The 19,088-nt window shown below is 37.7% G+C and overlaps 2 protein-coding genes and 1 long non-coding RNA gene across 5 annotated transcripts; 2 read left to right on the top strand and 1 right to left on the bottom strand.

Moving 5' to 3' along the window:
- Window positions 1–761: 761 nt before the first annotated feature.
- Window positions 762–5,023, top strand: LOC135661586 (sec-independent protein translocase protein TATA, chloroplastic-like). The gene is made up of 2 exons (XM_065176526.1): window positions 762–1,128; window positions 4,756–5,023. The coding sequence occupies exons 1-2, from the start codon at window positions 829–831 to the stop codon at window positions 4,894–4,896; spliced, it is 441 nt and encodes a 146-aa protein (XP_065032598.1). The 5' UTR covers window positions 762–828; the 3' UTR covers window positions 4,897–5,023.
- A 997-nt stretch (window positions 5,024–6,020) lies between these two features.
- Window positions 6,021–11,013, top strand: LOC135661550 (transcription factor UNE12-like). Of its 3 annotated transcripts, none has more exons than XM_065176524.1 (7): window positions 6,021–6,321; window positions 6,404–6,493; window positions 6,995–7,114; window positions 7,650–7,697; window positions 8,511–8,576; window positions 9,934–10,008; window positions 10,386–11,013. In XM_065176524.1, the coding sequence occupies exons 1-7, from the start codon at window positions 6,055–6,057 to the stop codon at window positions 10,602–10,604; spliced, it is 885 nt and encodes a 294-aa protein (XP_065032596.1). In that variant the 5' UTR covers window positions 6,021–6,054; the 3' UTR covers window positions 10,605–11,013. The 3 variants fall into 3 exon arrangements, with proteins under 3 accessions (XP_065032596.1, XP_065032595.1, XP_065032597.1); XM_065176523.1 differs by having other exon boundaries at window positions 7,650–7,715; XM_065176525.1 differs by lacking the exon at window positions 7,650–7,697 and having other exon boundaries at window positions 6,022–6,321.
- A 1,776-nt stretch (window positions 11,014–12,789) lies between these two features.
- Window positions 12,790–18,272, bottom strand: LOC103983121 (uncharacterized). Its single transcript, XR_671553.3, has 5 exons — window positions 18,075–18,272; window positions 17,156–17,249; window positions 13,399–13,517; window positions 13,135–13,330; window positions 12,790–13,055 (listed from the first exon to the last, which is right to left on the bottom strand). It is a non-coding gene; the product is annotated as an uncharacterized LOC103983121 (long non-coding RNA).
- Window positions 18,273–19,088: the final 816 nt, after the last annotated feature.

Genomic DNA, 19,088 nt, shown 5'->3' with positions numbered 1-19,088 from the left:
ATTGATCTGTGAAATTGCATGTTTATTTCTATAATTTTCTCCAAGTCAATGTCTGCCCTTTTTGTTTTTATTGTTTGATTTCAAATAGTTGAGACAGTAACATTTTCATTGTTGTGTTATACTAGAGAGACATTTATCTAAATATAAATTGATATTATGATGCATATATCAAGTTAGAGGGGCAGTGCAAAAACATGTGTATGATGAGAAGTTATATATGCAAAAATAAGATTTTCTCTTATTTGCAGTCCATAACATGTTTTCGATTTTATGATGTTTGCTTGAAAATTTTTTGAAATGCATCGACCAACTAAAAAAAAAGAAAATAAAGACCAAATTGATCAAACTGTGTGTTTGATAAGATAAACAAATTTCTAAAGAACTATGCATGAAAGCATTTTATATTTTATATTTCCTTCTTTCTTTCCTATTATCTTCTCCTTTTTTTGTCTTTTTCCAAAAGACTATAATATCCTCGACAAAGGAATAAGATGACTTGGAACCGAGGGCTTTTAAGTCATTTTGATGATAGAACCAGAATTATTCGGTTTGAATTGGCCGGTTCTTACGGTTTCTATGAACCAGATCGGCCATGGGCGGTTCAATCAGTCCCCGGACGACGACGGACCGAGTCAAGGTCTTGTTGATGGTGGTTCCGGTTCGACCCAGCGGTCCGATCTATTTCTTACGACGAAATCGGTTGATCCGGTCCATTCGATCAGTAGCCCACTCACTCCTATGGTAAGAGACAAAACGAGGAAAAATATCAATCGTCTTGAAGGCGTGAGTGGACTCCGATACGGAAGGAGCGAGCGAGCTGATCCTAAGATGGCCGCCATGGCGTTTCCTTCTACCTCTCTAATGGCATCCACGCCTCGGCTCCTGAGGAAACCCTCCTCCCTCGCCTCCTCCAGCTCCCTGTTCCTCGTCTCCGGCGGAGGGAGGGCGGCCCGCGCCCCCCTTCTTCGGCGGCAGCACGGGAGCGGCGCCCTCGGGTGCCGCTGCTTGTTCGGACTCGGGGTCCCCGAGCTCGTCGTGATCGCCGGAGTCGCGGCGCTCGTCTTCGGCCCGAAGAAGCTCCCCGAGATCGGGCGGAGCTTCGGTAAGACCATCAAGAGCTTTCAACAGGTTCTGCTCGTTCGCCTCTCGAGCATTTTGGTCGCTGGATTTGCTTCATTTCAGCTTTATTAGTTTATGTTGTTTGACATTATATATTGTAGTGAAACTACTCTGGGATCTGCCGGATCTTGATAAGACCATTTGTTAGAACTAGATTTGGGATGCTGGAACGACTTACAATGAGCGATACACCTTATGGTCAATCGTCAATTGAGATTGACGATGAGGGCATATGGTTGTTCTTATAAGTTGAGCAGACATCTTGATCAATTCTGGAGTCCGATTCCCGTATACAAGTTGCATAAACTAAGCTTGATTTTTTAGTCAAATTAGGAATAGTTTAAAGTAGTCTAGATCGGCCAATCTCTTAAACCTTGTTTGGTTAACCTAATTTATTGCTATTGCACTACTGTAATCTTGTGAGTACTCTTTTACAAGTGAGTGGTTATGGTATTGGTAAAACTGATGGAAGTTGGAACATGGTCATGGATCATTGCTTGACCTTGACCGTCTGAAATGCTACTTTTAGTGTAGATGAACTTCTGGACTTGTGGCTCCTGGACTGTAATCAAGTCATCAGAGGTGTTTACAAGGGGGCTTTGTAGAGACTCCTAATGCTGTAATGTGAACAACTAAAGGTTGGTTAAGAATGATATTTTTCTGGCACTCCAAACCTGTGCCAAGAGAAACTATTTGTGGTTATGATATCGTGGCAATCAAATACGTCTTGTGCATAAAGGAACCAATTGGAAGCTGGAACTCTAAGGAGATTGGTAACAGCTGTTAGAATCAGCATTTCGAAAATATCAGAGGGGAAGCAAAGTTGGAACATTGTCAAATGTTAGACCACAGGTACAATTTTCGTGAGCTATATGGGATTGGAAATCAGGTTTTTGGTCATAAATTATATGAGGCATCAGAATTGATTTGAATGAGCTTATAACAAACAAGCATTCTCTGGAGGTGATTGCTCTTTTGGTTGAATTTGTAATTAATTATGAGTGCTGATGATGTAACTGTACTGTACAAGAAGGAACATTTTCTTATTTAATAAATAAATATAGTGAGGTGGGTTGGAAATGAACACTCGATACTGCTGATATTGTTACTGTACTGCACGAGAAGAAGCAGACGATGGCTTAAAAATTTTGGATAAAGTGAAGTGAGTTGGAAACCAACAGAGCGAAAGCATGTTATTGTTCAAAATTTCTTCTACCTGGAAAGCAAGTATTTATCTGTCTGGTTTTAGAGTTGCCTGAGCCAGCAACATTCGAATCAAGGTTAATTGTGAAGCAGATATGACATCCTTTTATGATTAATAATAGGAAGAGACTAAATAGTAAAAAACAGTTCTGTATTTATCAGAAACATTAACAATCAAGCACCAAAGTTTGTTCATTAGTTTGCAAAAGAAATTCATCTGGAACTTTCATTAAAAGATTTGATGAGGCAAAGTAGCCAAAAATCTCATCAACATAAACTAACTGAATCTGAAGGATTAGAATAGCTCAACACTTTTAATGTTTACGTGAGGGAAAGTGGTCAAACACTCCTTTTTTTGTTTTAATGGCGGGTGAATAATTAATAATTTGTCAACATTTTTCTTGGAGACACCCATCCAGGGATTTAAGCATTTATCAAGACCAGGGGATCTTGGTCACTGGCTGGCTCATGACTTCTCATGGCATGGGTGGAGAATTGTCATGTCACACAGTGGTTGTAGGGAAGCCAAAGAAGAAGAAAGAGCACAAAGACAATCAATAACAATAAAAAAATAAAGAACACATTTTTCGTCCCCTTCTCCAGCCTTCTCTTCCGCCTCCCCCATCCTTGCAGCTGTCTCAGTGATGTCTCAGTGGTACCTGTGTGGTTGTGTGCTAGAGGCATCAGTAGGGCTTTTACATAGCCAAGTGAAGTTCTAATCGGTCTTAAAAAATGAGGTGACTGGAGTTTAAAGTTAAAAGAAGAGCCCCGACCACTCCAGTTCAGTGCCTATATATCACTGCTTTGGAAACTTAAATTCCTTTTTTGATACTTCTTGTCAACTGTTTCCAGAAGAGCACCAGAAATGAAATTATTTATTTTTTGGTTTAGTTAGTGCATACCTTAGACTTGAGTTCTAATTTTGTGCTGCATCTTGACCATGAGTTAGTTATTTCGGTTGAGTGTGAATTTATTGTGTTTCGTGGGTTGGTTTTAAGAATTTATTGATGTTGGTCTCTCATCAAGGCTAAAACTTTTGTCAATACAATACCTTTATGGACCTTTTAGAACATTGTCAATGTTTCCTCTGTCTAATTTACATTGATGATAAAAGTGTAGGGTTCACTATGAGTTATTTTGTTGTATCTTATCTAATAATGCAGTACTTGGCTTTCTTTCTTATCAGAGCTGCGTAAGTCTACAATATCAATATTTATAGTGTTGTTTTCTATAAATTATTGAAGCATGACCTTTCAGCCGCAGTCTGTTTTTACTTGGTTTCCTGGAGAAGTTGTGTAGTTTTTTTTTGTGATTTGTCTTGGTTTCCACAAAAACACAGTTGTTCCAGTTATGAAAGTATACATGCAATTCGTGTAAGTGCAACTCAGGCTTTGTTGATCAAGGACTTGATTCACCCAGCATGTACTGGGTAGATGGACCAGTTTTTGCCATCTCTCTCTGATTTAAACATGACCTGATTCACAAATGTCTCTGATCCATTTTTTCTTAATTTTTAATGACTATCAGTGTCACACCCAGAGACAAAATACAAACAAATACCAATTAGATTTAATTGCCTTCAACTAATATATTATGATGATAGTAAATTTTTGTGGGTGCTGTACCAGAGACTTATTTACATTGCATATAGAGGTCCTCGAACAAGGTTGGGATTCTAAAACTGCAGAACTTTGCACTATAATCCTAGGGTCTGTTTTAATTTATCATGGATAGAATAGATGCTGTCATATTACAGCATATCCGAGCTGGCTTTAAGTTTGTTTCCTTCTGAGAATCTTTATTGTGAGTGCTATGAATATAAGCATGTGTGTTGCTCATGGACTGACCATTTATTGTGAGACTATGGTTACTACACGCAAGCATTGTGTCTTTGTTGTAAAAGATATGAATCCTTGAGGGCCCACCTCTGGCTTCTCATCAGTAGTAGTCTTGTTGAACATAGGTGAAGTAGGTGAAATCCATTTTCTGTGGTTAAATAGCTTAAGTTTCCTGTTAGTAGAAGGTAGTATTCAAAGTCTATCAAACTTTTTCAAACTGATAACACATGAAGGAGGGGTATCATCCACTGTAACAGTGGGAAACTGCATAACTTGCACGGTGTGGAGATTGAAAGTCAGGCATTCCACCAGGAGAGTAAGATGACCTACTATCTAAAACAAGGGACGATGGCTAACACCTCAAGCATATTCCTTCCATTTAAAAGTGTGTTTTTCTTACCCATAATTTTTTCTTTTTTCTAGCTTGATTAATGGTATGCATTTCTTTTGTTCATGTTCCACGTGCTATTCTTCAGTTGCCAGATTTCATCAGATCATTATCCATGCAAGAATCATGTGCATAGAGTATACTGCTTTTGATGTTGAACTTCTGTGATCTGTCATACTAGACACCCTATCTTCAATTTTTGTACAGGCCGCCAAAGAATTCGAAACCGAGTTGAAGAAGGATCCTGAAGACTCAAGTAATCCACCTTCAGTGGAAAGCCCCAAAGCAGTTAGCAGCGAAGATGACAAGAAGGAGCTTGAAACCTCAGGCACCAAGGACAGTACATAATGAGCTGTTGACAAAGACCATTCTTGTTCCAATGCTGTATCATTTAGTAACGGGGTTCTTCTCTTATGCAACAGACATGGGACAGTAAGATTTAGCCAAAATTACTTGCTGCATTTCTTGTGCTTCACTAGCTGCTTATATTCCTGCAATATTATGAGTGCCTAGTGATGTATTGCTATTCTGTTAGCTTCTGTTCTTGTCCATTTCAAGTTTGGACTTGTAAAACTCACTGTTGACCTCCAGAGAAAAACTGAGACTCATATGCCAGGATAGAAATTGCAAGACCAATTATGCAGGCAGAGAGACATGGATGAGCTTGTCAAGTAGGTAAGATTGGAATGTAGTCTACTAGGCTCTTATATCTAAGCCATAAATTGGGCTTAAAGCCTTGATGGAAGTGTTGATTGATGAATAGATGGTTTAATGTCTGACTAAAGAATATTAAGAAGATGATTTGACCACATCAAATGTGTTAAGTAGGATTAGGATAATCATTTGACCTTGTCATCAAATGTGTATTAACTGTTTCCATGGGAGGATTCATGCTCTGCATTGCACACTGCACATTTTGAGAGATCAAAATTAATCACGTTTTAATTTTTTTTCAAGAAGAAAAAGGAGAGGAAATAGTTTTCTTTTTTTTTTGGTTCAGAATTGGAAGTTATATATAGACGGGGTGAATCACCCCTGGAATTTCTTTCAGGGGTGATTTATCTCCCCGAAATAGCACTAAGATTTATTTATGCACCCCCTAAGAAAATGATATTTCATATCACAATTTAGAGTCATAAAAATTCATATCAACCTTTACTATATACAAAACGATAACCAAAAGATCCGTACAGTTACCTGATAATATTTGATGGAAGGGTATATATATATATATGTATATATATATATGTGTATATATATATACATACATATAATATACATATATATACATATATATATATATATATATGTGTGTATATATATATATATACATATATATATATATATATACATATATAATATAATATTCCCTTTCAAACTTGCTTTCCCCCTCCTTATCTCCATATATAATAATAAGAATGATATCTCCAACATTCCTCCGTCTCCGTCACCAAACATAAGCCGTATTCCGCCAACACCCCCACACCCCCCCACCCCCACCCCCATATGGCGAACCACCAGCCGCCGCCGCCGCAGCAGCAGCCCGAGGGCATAGTCGACGATTTCTTCGAGCAGATCTTCTCCATGCCCTCGTCCTACGTCGCGGCCGGGGACACGGGCCTCGCCGGACCCGACGGCGGCCTCGCGGGGGTACCCCTCCACCGCAACTCCGCCGACGCCGCCGGCGGAGGGGGCCCCTTCTCCCTCGGGCTGAGCTTGGAGCAGGGCTCCTCCAGCGGCAAACGCCACCGCGAGGACCCCGAGGGGAAGACGGTGAGACCATGATTCTCTTCTTATTGTTTCGCTTCCCGCTTTGGCGCTCCATGTGTTCGTTAATTTCGTGGATTTGAAGCAGGAGAGGGATACGTTTCCGTCGGCGGGGTTGTTTGCTCCGGGCTTCGGGCACCTCCAATCGTATCAAATTCGACCTAATCCTCCTCCTCAGGTCCGTTATATTCTAAAAAATGCTTCCTTTCTGATGTGTAATCCTCCAATTTTATTTAGGTATCCAACTGTAGTTCTTTTACAGGACTATGTTCGAGTTGCCCTTCATCCCCATAATTCTTTAAATTAGCATTCCTTTTTGCTTTTACAAGCTTTTTTGGATTTGTTTCTTGCTCTCTATTAAGCAAGAAACAAAGAAAACCCTCTCTTGAAACCTTTGAAATGATCAGTAAGCTGAAAAATCATTGATTGCAAGTCAACTTTATGTTTGATACCTTAAGAAAAGCTTCTATAATTAAGAAGCCTGGATCCTATGTTATCTTGGGTGACAAAGAACATGCAAGAATATGGACTGAGGAAAGCAACTTGTTGTAGCAGGTGCTTGCATAGATATTTGTTCCTCTGATGCTTATTCTGTGGTGGTTTTCATTTCTGAAATCGTTGGGGGATTCATATGTTAGTCATCTTTGTTTATTTGAGGTTCTATTTCCAAATCTTGTAGGCTTTCCATGGTCAAGCAAAGCAAGGTGGAGTTGCTTCGATGCCACAACCTCCAGCGCCACGACCAAAGGTGCGGGCAAGGCGCGGCCAGGCCACTGACCCTCATAGCATTGCTGAGCGAGTAAGTTCTGACATCTCATCAACCAAACTCTTCCTTACACTTGATGGTGAAAAGATGTTGCTATTTATTGAAACTTATGTGATTTTTCCATATCCATCAGCATAATCATCTTTCCTATGTGGGAAATTGTTTCACTTTTCTGTTCTCATTCCTAGTGAAGCCTTATTCTTGAGACACAAGGCTGCAGTGTGTCGTTAATGTCTCGTTGTCAACATCTGATCCTATGAATCTTTGTGAGACTCGAATAACCAAGACCTAAACACTAAGTGTTTAACTTGTTTGTTCGTGTGGTCATTATATACATAAAGTTATTGAGTTTTTTATGGAATTTACTCAATCTTGGTTTATTTTCTCTATACACTACCGAATCAAGTTCATAGCTTTTTGTCGATTATATTTTGTACTCTGTTTGGAATTAATGTTTTCTCAGTACATAGGGAAAATACTGTTCTTAAGATGCTATTCTGTTCGATATTTCCTATATGCATATTCACACCTGCCCTACTGCATTTAATTTTTTCCTTTCTGAGTGCAGCTACGTAGAGAAAGAATCGCAGAAAGAATTAGAGCATTGCAGGAATTGGTACCCAACACGAACAAAGTAGTTAATATGAGAATTGTTTACTTTTCCTGTTCACAAAGTTTAGAATATGGACATCTTATTTTGGTGCCATATTATAGTCCTATTCACAAATCATTGTTTGAGAAGTATTGTTTTCTTTAAAGTTCCTCTCAGTCTCAAAATCTGGTTCAGTTACTGCATATTCGGGTCACATAATCTGTCTCCATATTCTTAAGTTTCTATGGGACACAAGAATTTTGACCTTTGTTATTGTTTGTGTATATTGCAAAGGGAAGGACAAAAAAGGTGACTTTTACTACTGAAGCTTCTTCTTCAGTCCACTTGATTTTTTTATGCTTAAAAAATCATATTTGAATAACTTTATGGAGTTATTAAGCTTCTAAAAATCCTCCTTCCAGGTCCATCATCAGTGCATATAACAATTTATCTATTGCTGGACAACTTGCATACACCACATAACATTTCATGCTCTTCCTTAAAGTAAGCATACATCTCCCTTTCATTCCTGTCTCTTAAAGTTTTGTCTCTAGGTTGTGGGCCTTTTCTGGTTTGAAATACTAGTTTCTTGTGGCATTTGTGTCCCTTGGATTTTGTTCTCCAAAACAAAGATGGTTGATGATGTTTGGTAACATAGTTAAAATTGGAACAATCCGTACTTTAGTAAAAGTTCAAATTGGAACCATCCTTACCTTAGTAATATAGATAAATTGGAAACATTCCTTACCTTAGTAATCTGGGATATTATTAAATAAAAGCTGTATCTCTTTTATTGTTGGATATTAACTAGTATTGTCCATTGTGTATTTCCTGCAGACAGATAGAGCAGCGATGCTTGATGAGATTTTGGACTATGTTAAGTTTTTGAGGCTGCAAGTGAAGGTAAATATATATTTTTGGTAATACTTAGTTTGCTGGAAGCAAAAGTGATACTCATGTTTGAATTGAAGTTGACTAGTCATTGCTTCTTTGAGGCTTGAACTTATTTTCACTAAATTAGTGTAATTTAAGAGTTTTAATGAATAATCATCAGTTGTACATACTTTGATGCAATCTTTCCTACACGGTTGTCTCAAGCAACCATTTATTTCAATTTAGCTGCATATGCAAAAATTTATTGAGTTTCCCTTTTTAGCATATACAAAAATCCTTATCACACATAGCTATAGCTATCACTCTCCTCTCTCTTTCTTTTGGATGTTCATCTGATAAGTACATCACCTTGACACTAATAGCTGAACCAAAAATTATAATTTTCTTCATTAGAAGTTCCTTCCACTTGCTTTATGATTGGCCTACTAAGTTGTGGATTTGGAAGTTGGTACGAAAAATTTTGAAATATTCATAGGTGATAGCACCTAGTTTCTATGAATTATATTTTGTCTAGCCTTTGCCTTACCAACTTTCTCTTTTGAAGTTCATGAAAGTATCAGCTAGTTTAGCTAATAAAGATTTTGACAATTTATCGCAAGGTACTGGGTTCAAATCTTGCCCTCGTCACTTAACCTTTGCAAAAAAAAAAAACTCTCTTTAATTGCCATAAAATATGAATTAGCCTATCATTGTCCAATGAGTCAAGATGTACACATGAGGTGCCTCATCTCATACCGACTTTATCAACGCAATTATAATGGATCTACTAATGACTTGACACTTTTGCTGACTTTCTCTTATGTCACTTTAAGTCCAATATGAGTCATTACACTATGCATTAGTTGCAGCTCATTCCAACTTTATTATTGTAATTATAGTAAATCTATTGATGAATATAAGTTGTCAAATATTTCTCATATACAGCCAATACTCAAAAGGCAATGCTAATGAAAAAATAGCAACAAAAAAAGCAAATGCAGCCACTTAGGTTGCTGGGGGATTAATCCTGAATAATAAAAATAGGTTGGTTGTCTCAATTTGTATCATTCAGGGTATGGGTGATGTTCTCAAAGAGGCTTCTAATGGAATGGACCAGTGGTACTAGTCCTCTTTGATGTATGCCAAAACTTGAGTTTTTTCACCATTATCCTGTGGGGTTTTATATACCATTTTAGCAATTCATTCTAATGGCATGCTTCTGGGCTCCACTGATAAAATTGTGTCATAGTCCTATTCATGAAGTATTTCCCAGTAATTCATAGTTCTTCACCTGCTAATTAGAACTATGCTGTTGTATCCATATGATCTATTGACTACTTTCTTTTCAAAGTGCATTTTTAAACTCATCTGATCTTTTTAATGAAAGGTTCTAAGCATGAGCAGGCTAGGAGGTGCTGGTGCGGTGGCACAGCTGATAGCTGATATTCCACTGTCAGTCGAGGTATGGAAAGTGGAAACAATACCTTACTTCTTGTAAGATAAAACTTATTTTACTTTTGCGCATGCACGGGCAATCTTCTTTCAGTTGGTTACTCTGTGTTTTGTATGTGCTCTTGCTTTATATAGCAGCTAACAAAACAATCTTGAATACTTGATGATGTTTGTATGTAATTTATTTATGTTATTTAGTTCTTTCTCATATATCCATCTGTGCATCTTAGTGACTCTTTTCTTTGTTTATGTGATGCTGTTGATGCATGCTGTGACATCTTACTGATTCAGTTCATTTGTTAACATAATGTTTATGTACATTAATGTTTCTGTAATTATGAAGGTGTATTTTTTTATCTGATAGCCTTTCTGCTCAACTTTCATCAGGGAGAGGCAGGTAGCAAGCAACAGGTATGGGAGAAGTGGTCGACAGATGGCACAGAACGGCAAGTAGCAAAGCTTATGGAGGAGGATATCGGAGCAGCAATGCAGTTCCTTCAGTCGAAGGCGCTCTGTATGATGCCGATCTCACTCGCGATGGCAATCTACGACACGCATCAGCCCGAAGCTCAACCAGTCAAGCCTGAACCCAACACCCCTTCATAACAGAAGCAATCGACTGCACCAGTCTCATCATTGTGTTAGGAAGGAAGTCACATTCTTGGATCCTCCTAACAGTATGTAGATCATGACCCCAAAAAGTCCCCAGTTTGCACATCTCTCAAATGATGTCTCATCCTCCCTTTCTCTCTCTTTGGGTCAAGGGTTGTATAATTGCAAGCCTATGGTCAGAAAATATTCTACTCGTTTCTACTAATATGCTCTTGAATGATCAAAGAAAGTCTGGGAAAGTTCTTTTCCTGCTCATATTTGTAGTGCACTGACCATGCACTCTGTTGTGGGGGACCGCTTTTTCTGTAGTGGGAGGTGGGACTGATAAAAAAGGGGATATTGATAGCTTTGGGGTACTATGAGATACCTCATAGAAATTAAAAGTTGAAATGTCTGTTGATGATGATGGTGATGGTGATGGCTTTATTTCTCTCAAAGTGCTACTCAGAAAGATTTAGTCAAAGGATGGCTGATATGATCATGCACTCAATCTGCTCTCTAGTGGGGGTGTGTCCTGTAAGTGGCCTGTACTTTTTGTGTTTTGATCATGCCATATGGAAGGCAGAGACTTTTGCCAAACTCTCTCTCTCTCTCTCTCTCTCTCTCTCTCTCTCTGATTCAATTCCTTGTTTGAGCTTAGCTCAGCTAGGCCTGTACTTCTAATATTTTCTCTTGCCATTATGGATAACAGAGGTATCTGCCATCTCTCTCTCTCTCTCTCTCTCTCTCTCTCTATCTCTCATTGATTCAATTCCTTGTTTGAGCTGTGCTCAGCTAGGCATGCTATGTGAACACTGATGCCACTCGCACTAATTTACTTCTCTTGTTGGAGGCCCCCACAAGCACTTGACACAGAATAGTGGGGGCAGAGGATTGGATGTGCTTGGTGGTGTCAAAACTGCTGACTTCTTGGCAATAGGATTACAATGTTCGGAAACGCGTTGAGTAGTCGCAGTGGATCGAAGTGTTTTCCATTCAGCAACTGCACCAGCAAAATGGATGATGTGTTTCTCTCCACTGCTGCAGGTGCAGATCTGGCTATTGTGACTGCTGTGGTGGGTGCCCACCCATCCATGATAGCTGATGAGTGAGTGCATACAATTATTGCTCCACGTTCACCACTCAAACTGCAGCTTCTCACAATTATTGCCGGCTGTTCACCAATCAGCTACTGGTGCTCGAGAACGACCACCAACTCCAATACGCGTGCTCGATGAACGAGGCTTTCGTTACTTCTAGATTTTACGAGAATATTATATATATATATATATACTTTTTTCAAAGGATAAATGATAAAGATGAAACTTAATTCTAAGATTTGCTATCATTGGTTGATCACTTTACCAACTAAGTTGATTGACATCTCAAAATTTATCAAATGAGGTTTCAAAACATCATAAGTAGGTCTAATACACACCGCTAGATCAATGCTAGATGTATAAAATTTATCGAATAAGATTTCGAGTCTTCAACTCTTAATAAGTTGATCTAGTATATCATCATTAGACCAATACTTTAAAACGCATTACCACTATCACTCGACATTAAAGATTAATCATCTAGATAGTAGAGAAGCAATTTTGCAAAAGAGAAAAAGTATTTGATTATCTTCCATTTAAGAAATACACCATCAATTTGATGTTCACTTATTTTTTTAAACTAATTATTTATTAAACATATTGTTACAGGTTTCTCTTAAAAACATGAATCTAGGAACATATTAAAGTTTCTAGGAAATTAAGATTGGCAATTGAACTCAGCTAGAAAGATCTTCACCAATGTGATGTTCACCTAATTTTCGAACTCTCTGTTAAGGATTATATTACAGCTTTCTTTTAGAAACATGAATCTAAGAACATATTAAAGTTTCTAGTAAATGAGGATCTAGCAACTAAACTAACTACTTCTAATTATCTCAATGCCAGTGAAAACAAATGAATTCCTTGGAAAGATCAGATATCCAGGAAAAGAAAAATTCCAGGGAAAACACTTATTCCTGAAGAAACATTTGTCCATAATGTACAGTTCAAAGAGATAACCAATAACAAATTCTCAATGATTTACTCGAACAAAGTAATTAGTGTAAGACATAAATACAATTGGCTTGCAATCACAAAATGCAATGCAAGAAAGTGAACATGGCAAGCTAAGCAATTGATATCGGTTAATTAAGCATAACTTTCTTTTTTCCAGTCAGAATGTTATCATATTTATTCCTCTGAAGAAAAAATGTCCACAAAAAATACAGCCTGTATCTGATAATGATGTGTAAGAAAAAGCTAACTAGAAGGCAAGAAAATGTCCACAAAAAAATACAGCCTGTATCTGATAATGATGTGTAAGAAAAAGCTAACTAGAAGGCAAGGCGTGTAAGGAAAGCTGTTGGCACCAATTTCACCACTTCATTCCATCAATGTAACTCACTTTGCGATGATAATGTTGCTACTGCAAACGAAACAATCGCATCAAAACTAAGCAGTGCAACAAGAAATCTTACTTGAAACAATGGAAGTGACTTGTATACCCAGAACTCCTCATCGCTGATCACAGGGAACCTCCTGTGTCAAGGCCAAGTTACCAAATTGTTCCTAATGTTCATGACAGTTCCAGAGGAATTCAGCAGTAATCTAGATACTTGCAAAGGGGAGGTTTGGGTTCTCCGAGCAAGGTAGTGCTCCCCACAGCTAGTCCCCTCATCCGATTTAGATTTTGCATTCAACCTACATAAAAATAAAAATCATTATCAAGCAAGTACAGAGATCAGCAAAGGATTACTTTCATCACTGACCACTTGCGGTTTTTCTTCCTTTCCCTCAACAATTCATTTTGGTGTGACATTTTCCTGGAGAAACATGACAGGAACTACGATGTGAAAATAACGCCCATAAATATCATTCACTTGCTCACCTGACAATGACATGATGCACAGAAAATTAATATATAAACCACTGGGATTGTAACTTAATCTGATGTAGATCATTAGATCATTTGCAGTATTGATACTACTTGTAATTGTGCTGTAGCAAAGTTAACACAAAAAGGAAAGAAAAAAAGCAAAAAAAAAAAAAAGGGAAAGAAAAGAAAGGAGTTTTGTGTAGCATGCAATGAAAAATCAATAGTACCATAATTTAACTGTGACCTGAATTCTTATTACTAGCCCTAGATGAGCTAAAAGTCAGAAAAGACTTTCATGGTACCCAAATTAAATTCAATGAAAATTTCAGGTTGATGAAAAGGTACCATTCAGCATCCTAAAGTAACTCTGTTTAAAGCAATCTTCCTATTTATGACTTTCTCTATGGTTGCTAACATAAACATGCTCCAAAGTTACCGCACCGTCAAGATACCATCCCTTGCAGGTCTGGGAATGCTGTGTGATACAAGTGAACTTCCTAAATTGCAATAGTTTATAAAAAAAGTCAAGAAGGTGAAAAGTGCCGTTAATATACCATGTTTGTTAATGCTTCCATGGAATAGAATGAAGAAAAAGATAGGAAATTTCATATAAGCTTCACAAATATATGATCACATTCTCCTATAGCAAGAATAGTTGGAATCATATTGGTGGTGGCCTTCCACATGAGCTCCTAGGATAGTTATCTCCAACAAGTCAGAAAAGAGTGAACTCGGTACACAAGGCCCCTGCTAATTCAGATCTATACATAGCCTTATTCTTCTATGTAAATAGGTCATTTCATGACTCAAATTGTAGTCACCCATATTGCAAAGCAGCAAACTTAATATACCGAGGTCCTACAAGCAGAGAGACTATTTCACGTCTAAAACCTTGGCCTCTCTGAATCTCCGATCATAAAAGACTAATTTACCATTATAACAAGGTAGTCCTCTATAGCTATCGCCAACTGTTGTTTATTATTGCATGACACTATGCCGAAAACAAATTCATTATCAAGCGGTAAGCATGGATCTTTCGGAAAAAAAAAAAAAAAAAAACTCCTGACTGATGTGTAGAATTCATGCAAATATAATCCAAAATTGCTTGACACTAGGCCAAAAACAAATTCATACATCAGACCTAGAAAGTAAATAATAAATTCGCCAAAAGTAAATATTATTGTCACCAGATCTTAAAAGTTACAAAATTGGCAAAGACCTTTAATAAAGACAATAATGTTTTCTTCTCTTTCCCAGGAGTCATTACTCACATTCACTAAAAATTTCTATACACTCTCCTTTACCAAAAATGAACACACATATCAAACATAACAAGAAAACTACAAATACTACAAAAGGAAGTAGATAGTACCATTGCTGGGACATCTAGTTGCCTAACAAGATTAAGCTTTACTTTTGTGGCCCTTGGCACCAAATTTTTGCTAGTGGGTGTGATCTCGTGAAGAAAGATTTATACAATCCACTTATTTATGGTGTAACAGATATCATAATACTACCATGCATGTAATTCTTGATTGCATTTGCCCTTCTATAAGAAAGTATGGAAAATTGGTGCACTAAGATCCTGCCTCAATGCCATAGAGATAGCCCAAACCATGATACAAGGAGTTCCAGAAAAGCTGAAACAGGAGTAACAACACAAAGTAGAGGTTGGAAATGTGGGCAGCATAGAGGGAAAGGAATAGATTGTATAATGGAGAAAATGGCCAACTGGATAATATGAAACAAGAGACAGACTTTGGTCCAACAGAGTTGCAGGTTGTTAAAAAGGTTCCATCATTGAATGTTTTTATAAACTAAATCTAGATGGTGCCTGAAACAGGTAAACTGAGGAAGAAGGCACAGGGGTAGTAGTAGAAAGGAGCAACAAGGGAGCCATTACTGGGGTAAAGATGAAAAAATAACACAATGTCTTTAGAGTTTCACAGGCAGAGGCTATTACTATGTTAATTGATTTTTGCAGATGATGTGTGTCTCAGGAAAGCTACATTTGAGAGTGATAGTGGTGTTATTTATGATGAAGGCAACAAACTCCAAAAATGAAGATGTAAGAACTGGAAATCCTAGATGAAGAACACAAGATGCAGCAACCGCCCTTCAACCGAAGGGACATTTACCTGTACTTGCTTGCACTCATCATGATTATGAGTCACTGATTGTCAGATCTTAGTTCATAAAATCAGCTAAGACAAAATGCTGGACCAGAATAATTTGAGTTATCCAGCTAGGCTGCGACTAGTGATCTATGTTTTATACCTCTGGGTATGAAGATTTACTAATGCAGCACCTTTATATTTCCTAAGATTATTATTAAATAAGTAGAAGATGTTTGTCGACAATTCTTGTGTTCTGGTGCTGAATAGATAAAAAACATGTGGTGGTTGACTGGAATTTATTGTCTAAGCCTTTTAAAGAAGGTGCCAGTGTATTAAATCTTTACTGGCACGGGACACAACAGCTGTAATGAAGAACCTTTAGTTATGTTCATATGAAGCTCCTTCTTCTAGGTAAAATGGAATCTAATAATAAATTTAAATATAGAAGTATCCGGAGTGATATATCTCCTTAATTAGTCCAGGAATAAACTGCTGAAACTCGGACAGTCTTTGGCTATGTATTGGTAATGGTCAAAGAGTTTTGTGTATGAAAAATGGTTCTGTGAGGGTGCTCTGATGTGACATGTTGATATTTAGGTACCATTGCAGGCTATCGTTTCAGACGTTATCACTAATGGTCACTGGTTTTTACCTACAGCTATCAATCATGAAACTGAAGTTATTTGGGAAGAATTAAGGTAGATTTCAGTGAGAGCACTGAAGTTAAAAAATGTATGATAACCTAATAACAAATGGGTTTTACAATAAAGAGGCATTGGAATGTATCTGAAAGAAAGAAGATTGTGTTTGGTAGTGTTTTCTTGCATTCAATTTTTGATAGCTGTTAGTAAACGAGGCTATCCTCCAGTAGGCTTGCTATGTTTTGTGTCAATACAATGGAAAGAATATTTCAGATCCATCATTTTCTTGTCTTTCAACAGCTATATCTGTAAAGCTCTATTGCAAGATTCCAAGATCACACTTGGAGGAATTGATAAATTGGTTTTAGTGTTTTACAATAATGTTAACAGCAAATATATGATCAGTGATTTGAGGTGTCATTGCTTGTATTGTCTACTAACCGCGGGTAAAAGGAACATTGAGATCTTCAGAAACAGAGTGAGTCTGATTAGATAGTTATTCATAGTGTTACCCATACCGCTAAAGCTAAGTTTACAGTGGAGACTAAGGTAGCTGATAGTAACATTAATGGGAAACAATTGGAGAATTTGCAACTGTAAGTAGATGATATTTAATAGTGTTTTGTAAATGAGAGTAAAGATGGTTCGTACTATAATTTGTCAGTTATAACATGTATTCACTGTGTGATTTGGAATAAAATGCTCTAAGAAAATCGTAGCCTAAGCTACTCAACCATTTTGGAAGACGAATAATATTATGTCTTATGCTTAGCTGGCTCTAAGCAGTAACCATAAAACAAACAGCAAACTGTAAATATATTCAAGATTCTTCTTTTTAAGTAAAGAAATCCATTAGAAGTTTTACAGGTAAGGAAGGACAAAGAGAACTGACATAGTAATTCTACGAGTATTCTTCTGAGTGCTGACTCCAGTCAGCCAAAGAGATCATAGGAGCATTTGCACAGCAGCCCTGGGTGAAATCAAGCCTGCAATCAGATAGACAAGGACAGAGAAAGGGAGCATTAATTGTGAAACTTTCATATGGTGGTTTAGGTTATTCTCGATTTAAACAACAAAAAATGAACTTGGCCAATCACTAAAAGAACAACTTAAGTGGTCTACCAAACGAAGCAAGTCAGAAGCACTTGCAGTTGATATTGAATATCAACAGCAATCAAATATAAAAGTATCTGGTAACAGAATCATCACTATGCACTCCATTTTCCCAACTGAAAACACTCTTCCCCTTGTCACTTTTGCAGATATTATGAAGCAAGGATAGTTCAAAGGTGGCATTATAAACCCTGCCCATTGTGCTTCACTCCCAAGTACTTCAGTAAGGCTTTTCAATTCCACGAATCTAGCATACCAATCATGGTGTTGTTCCACAAAACCAGAAGATAATTGCCTACCTGAACCACAAATAATTTTACTGCAGGCAGGAAGCATGCAAAAGTAAATATGATGGCTAAATTGCAGTTATATAGGGAAATATCAAGCAGTTTGAAGCAGGGCAGGATGTTTGGAGAAACTAATAATCTCACATACCTTAATGCAGCGATTTCATACACATGAATAGGTATCACAAATTGAAAACAATAAATAAAATTTATAATTTAAAAAAAGCAGAACATTTTGAATAAAATTGTTCTATCTCAGTGGCAAAAATATAAAGCACACAGAAATCATCATCTCGTTACGAACTATCCTACTAGCCAATGTTGATCGTATATCGTTCACATAACCACTTCAAACATCCAAAACATATTCGCGATTATATATCGAATAGATTTGTCTTTCAGAGGTCTCACCTACTTCGGCGCCGTAGAAAGGGATCTGGCGATGGCAGCATCGTCGGAGTACGACGCGATGTGGAACAAATCGAAGAAGATACCCCTACCGACAGCGACGAAGGCAAAGCTTCGCGATCTCCTGCAGACGCTCGGTCGAGCAGGGCCGCGGCGAAAACATGGGCAAGGTGAGCGATCGGAGAGGAAGCGGTTGGCCCAACGAAGACACGGGATAAAAAGGCGAGGTGTTCGAAGAAATGTCTTAAAAAGGAACATATTATCCACCTCAGCAAGCCAACCTGCTCGTACGCTCAAAGGGACAGATGTCGGCACCATGGACAAGTCCCACGATGCCCCGCACTTCCACCAATCAACGCAGAGGTATAAGACTAGGGTGCCGATCGATTCCCAAAACGGAAACATCGCCATGGTTTCGATGGTTTTGAAGAAAGACGTCCCACTTAGGTTTTTACCGTCAGGAGAGGCCGGCGCCATGGACGAGTTCTACTAGGCCCCACATGACTGCTAATCATTGCACAGGTATAAAGCCGGGCTAATGAACAATATGTTTTTTAAGTAATTTTTAAGAAATACGAGGAGTACTATGCAAATAAACTTTATCTTCCAGTTATCTCTCGCTTTAAGGGCCCCACTATACTGCCCAATCAACGCACAGGTAAAACGCGAGCGTGATTATGGAGTTCGCAGAGAAAATAAAACCAAGGTTTCGATATTTTCAGGAAAGACGAGGGTTAATGTGCAAATAAATTTCATTATAAATTCGAAATTAGAAATATTTGCACACATAAACTCGTGAGTTGTGACCTAAAACTTTGGTAGATGCATTTTGATTTTTCTTCTTAATCTCGTCGTCGTGATAATAATATTTTCATGTGTAGCCTCAAATAGATAGAACTATTATATATTAGTAGTTTCTATTATAATCCTTCCTATCCATGTTATTTTCTGGTGTTTTTTCATTTACTTGTACGTTTTTATTAACGTTCCACCGATATCATTGATAATGGTTTTAAA

This window comes from Musa acuminata, chromosome BXJ1-4, assembly GCF_036884655.1.
Source record: "Musa acuminata AAA Group cultivar baxijiao chromosome BXJ1-4, Cavendish_Baxijiao_AAA, whole genome shotgun sequence".
NCBI classification, from domain to species: domain Eukaryota; kingdom Viridiplantae; phylum Streptophyta; class Magnoliopsida; order Zingiberales; family Musaceae; genus Musa; species Musa acuminata.
This window is presented reverse-complemented; position numbering and strand designations above follow the sequence as displayed.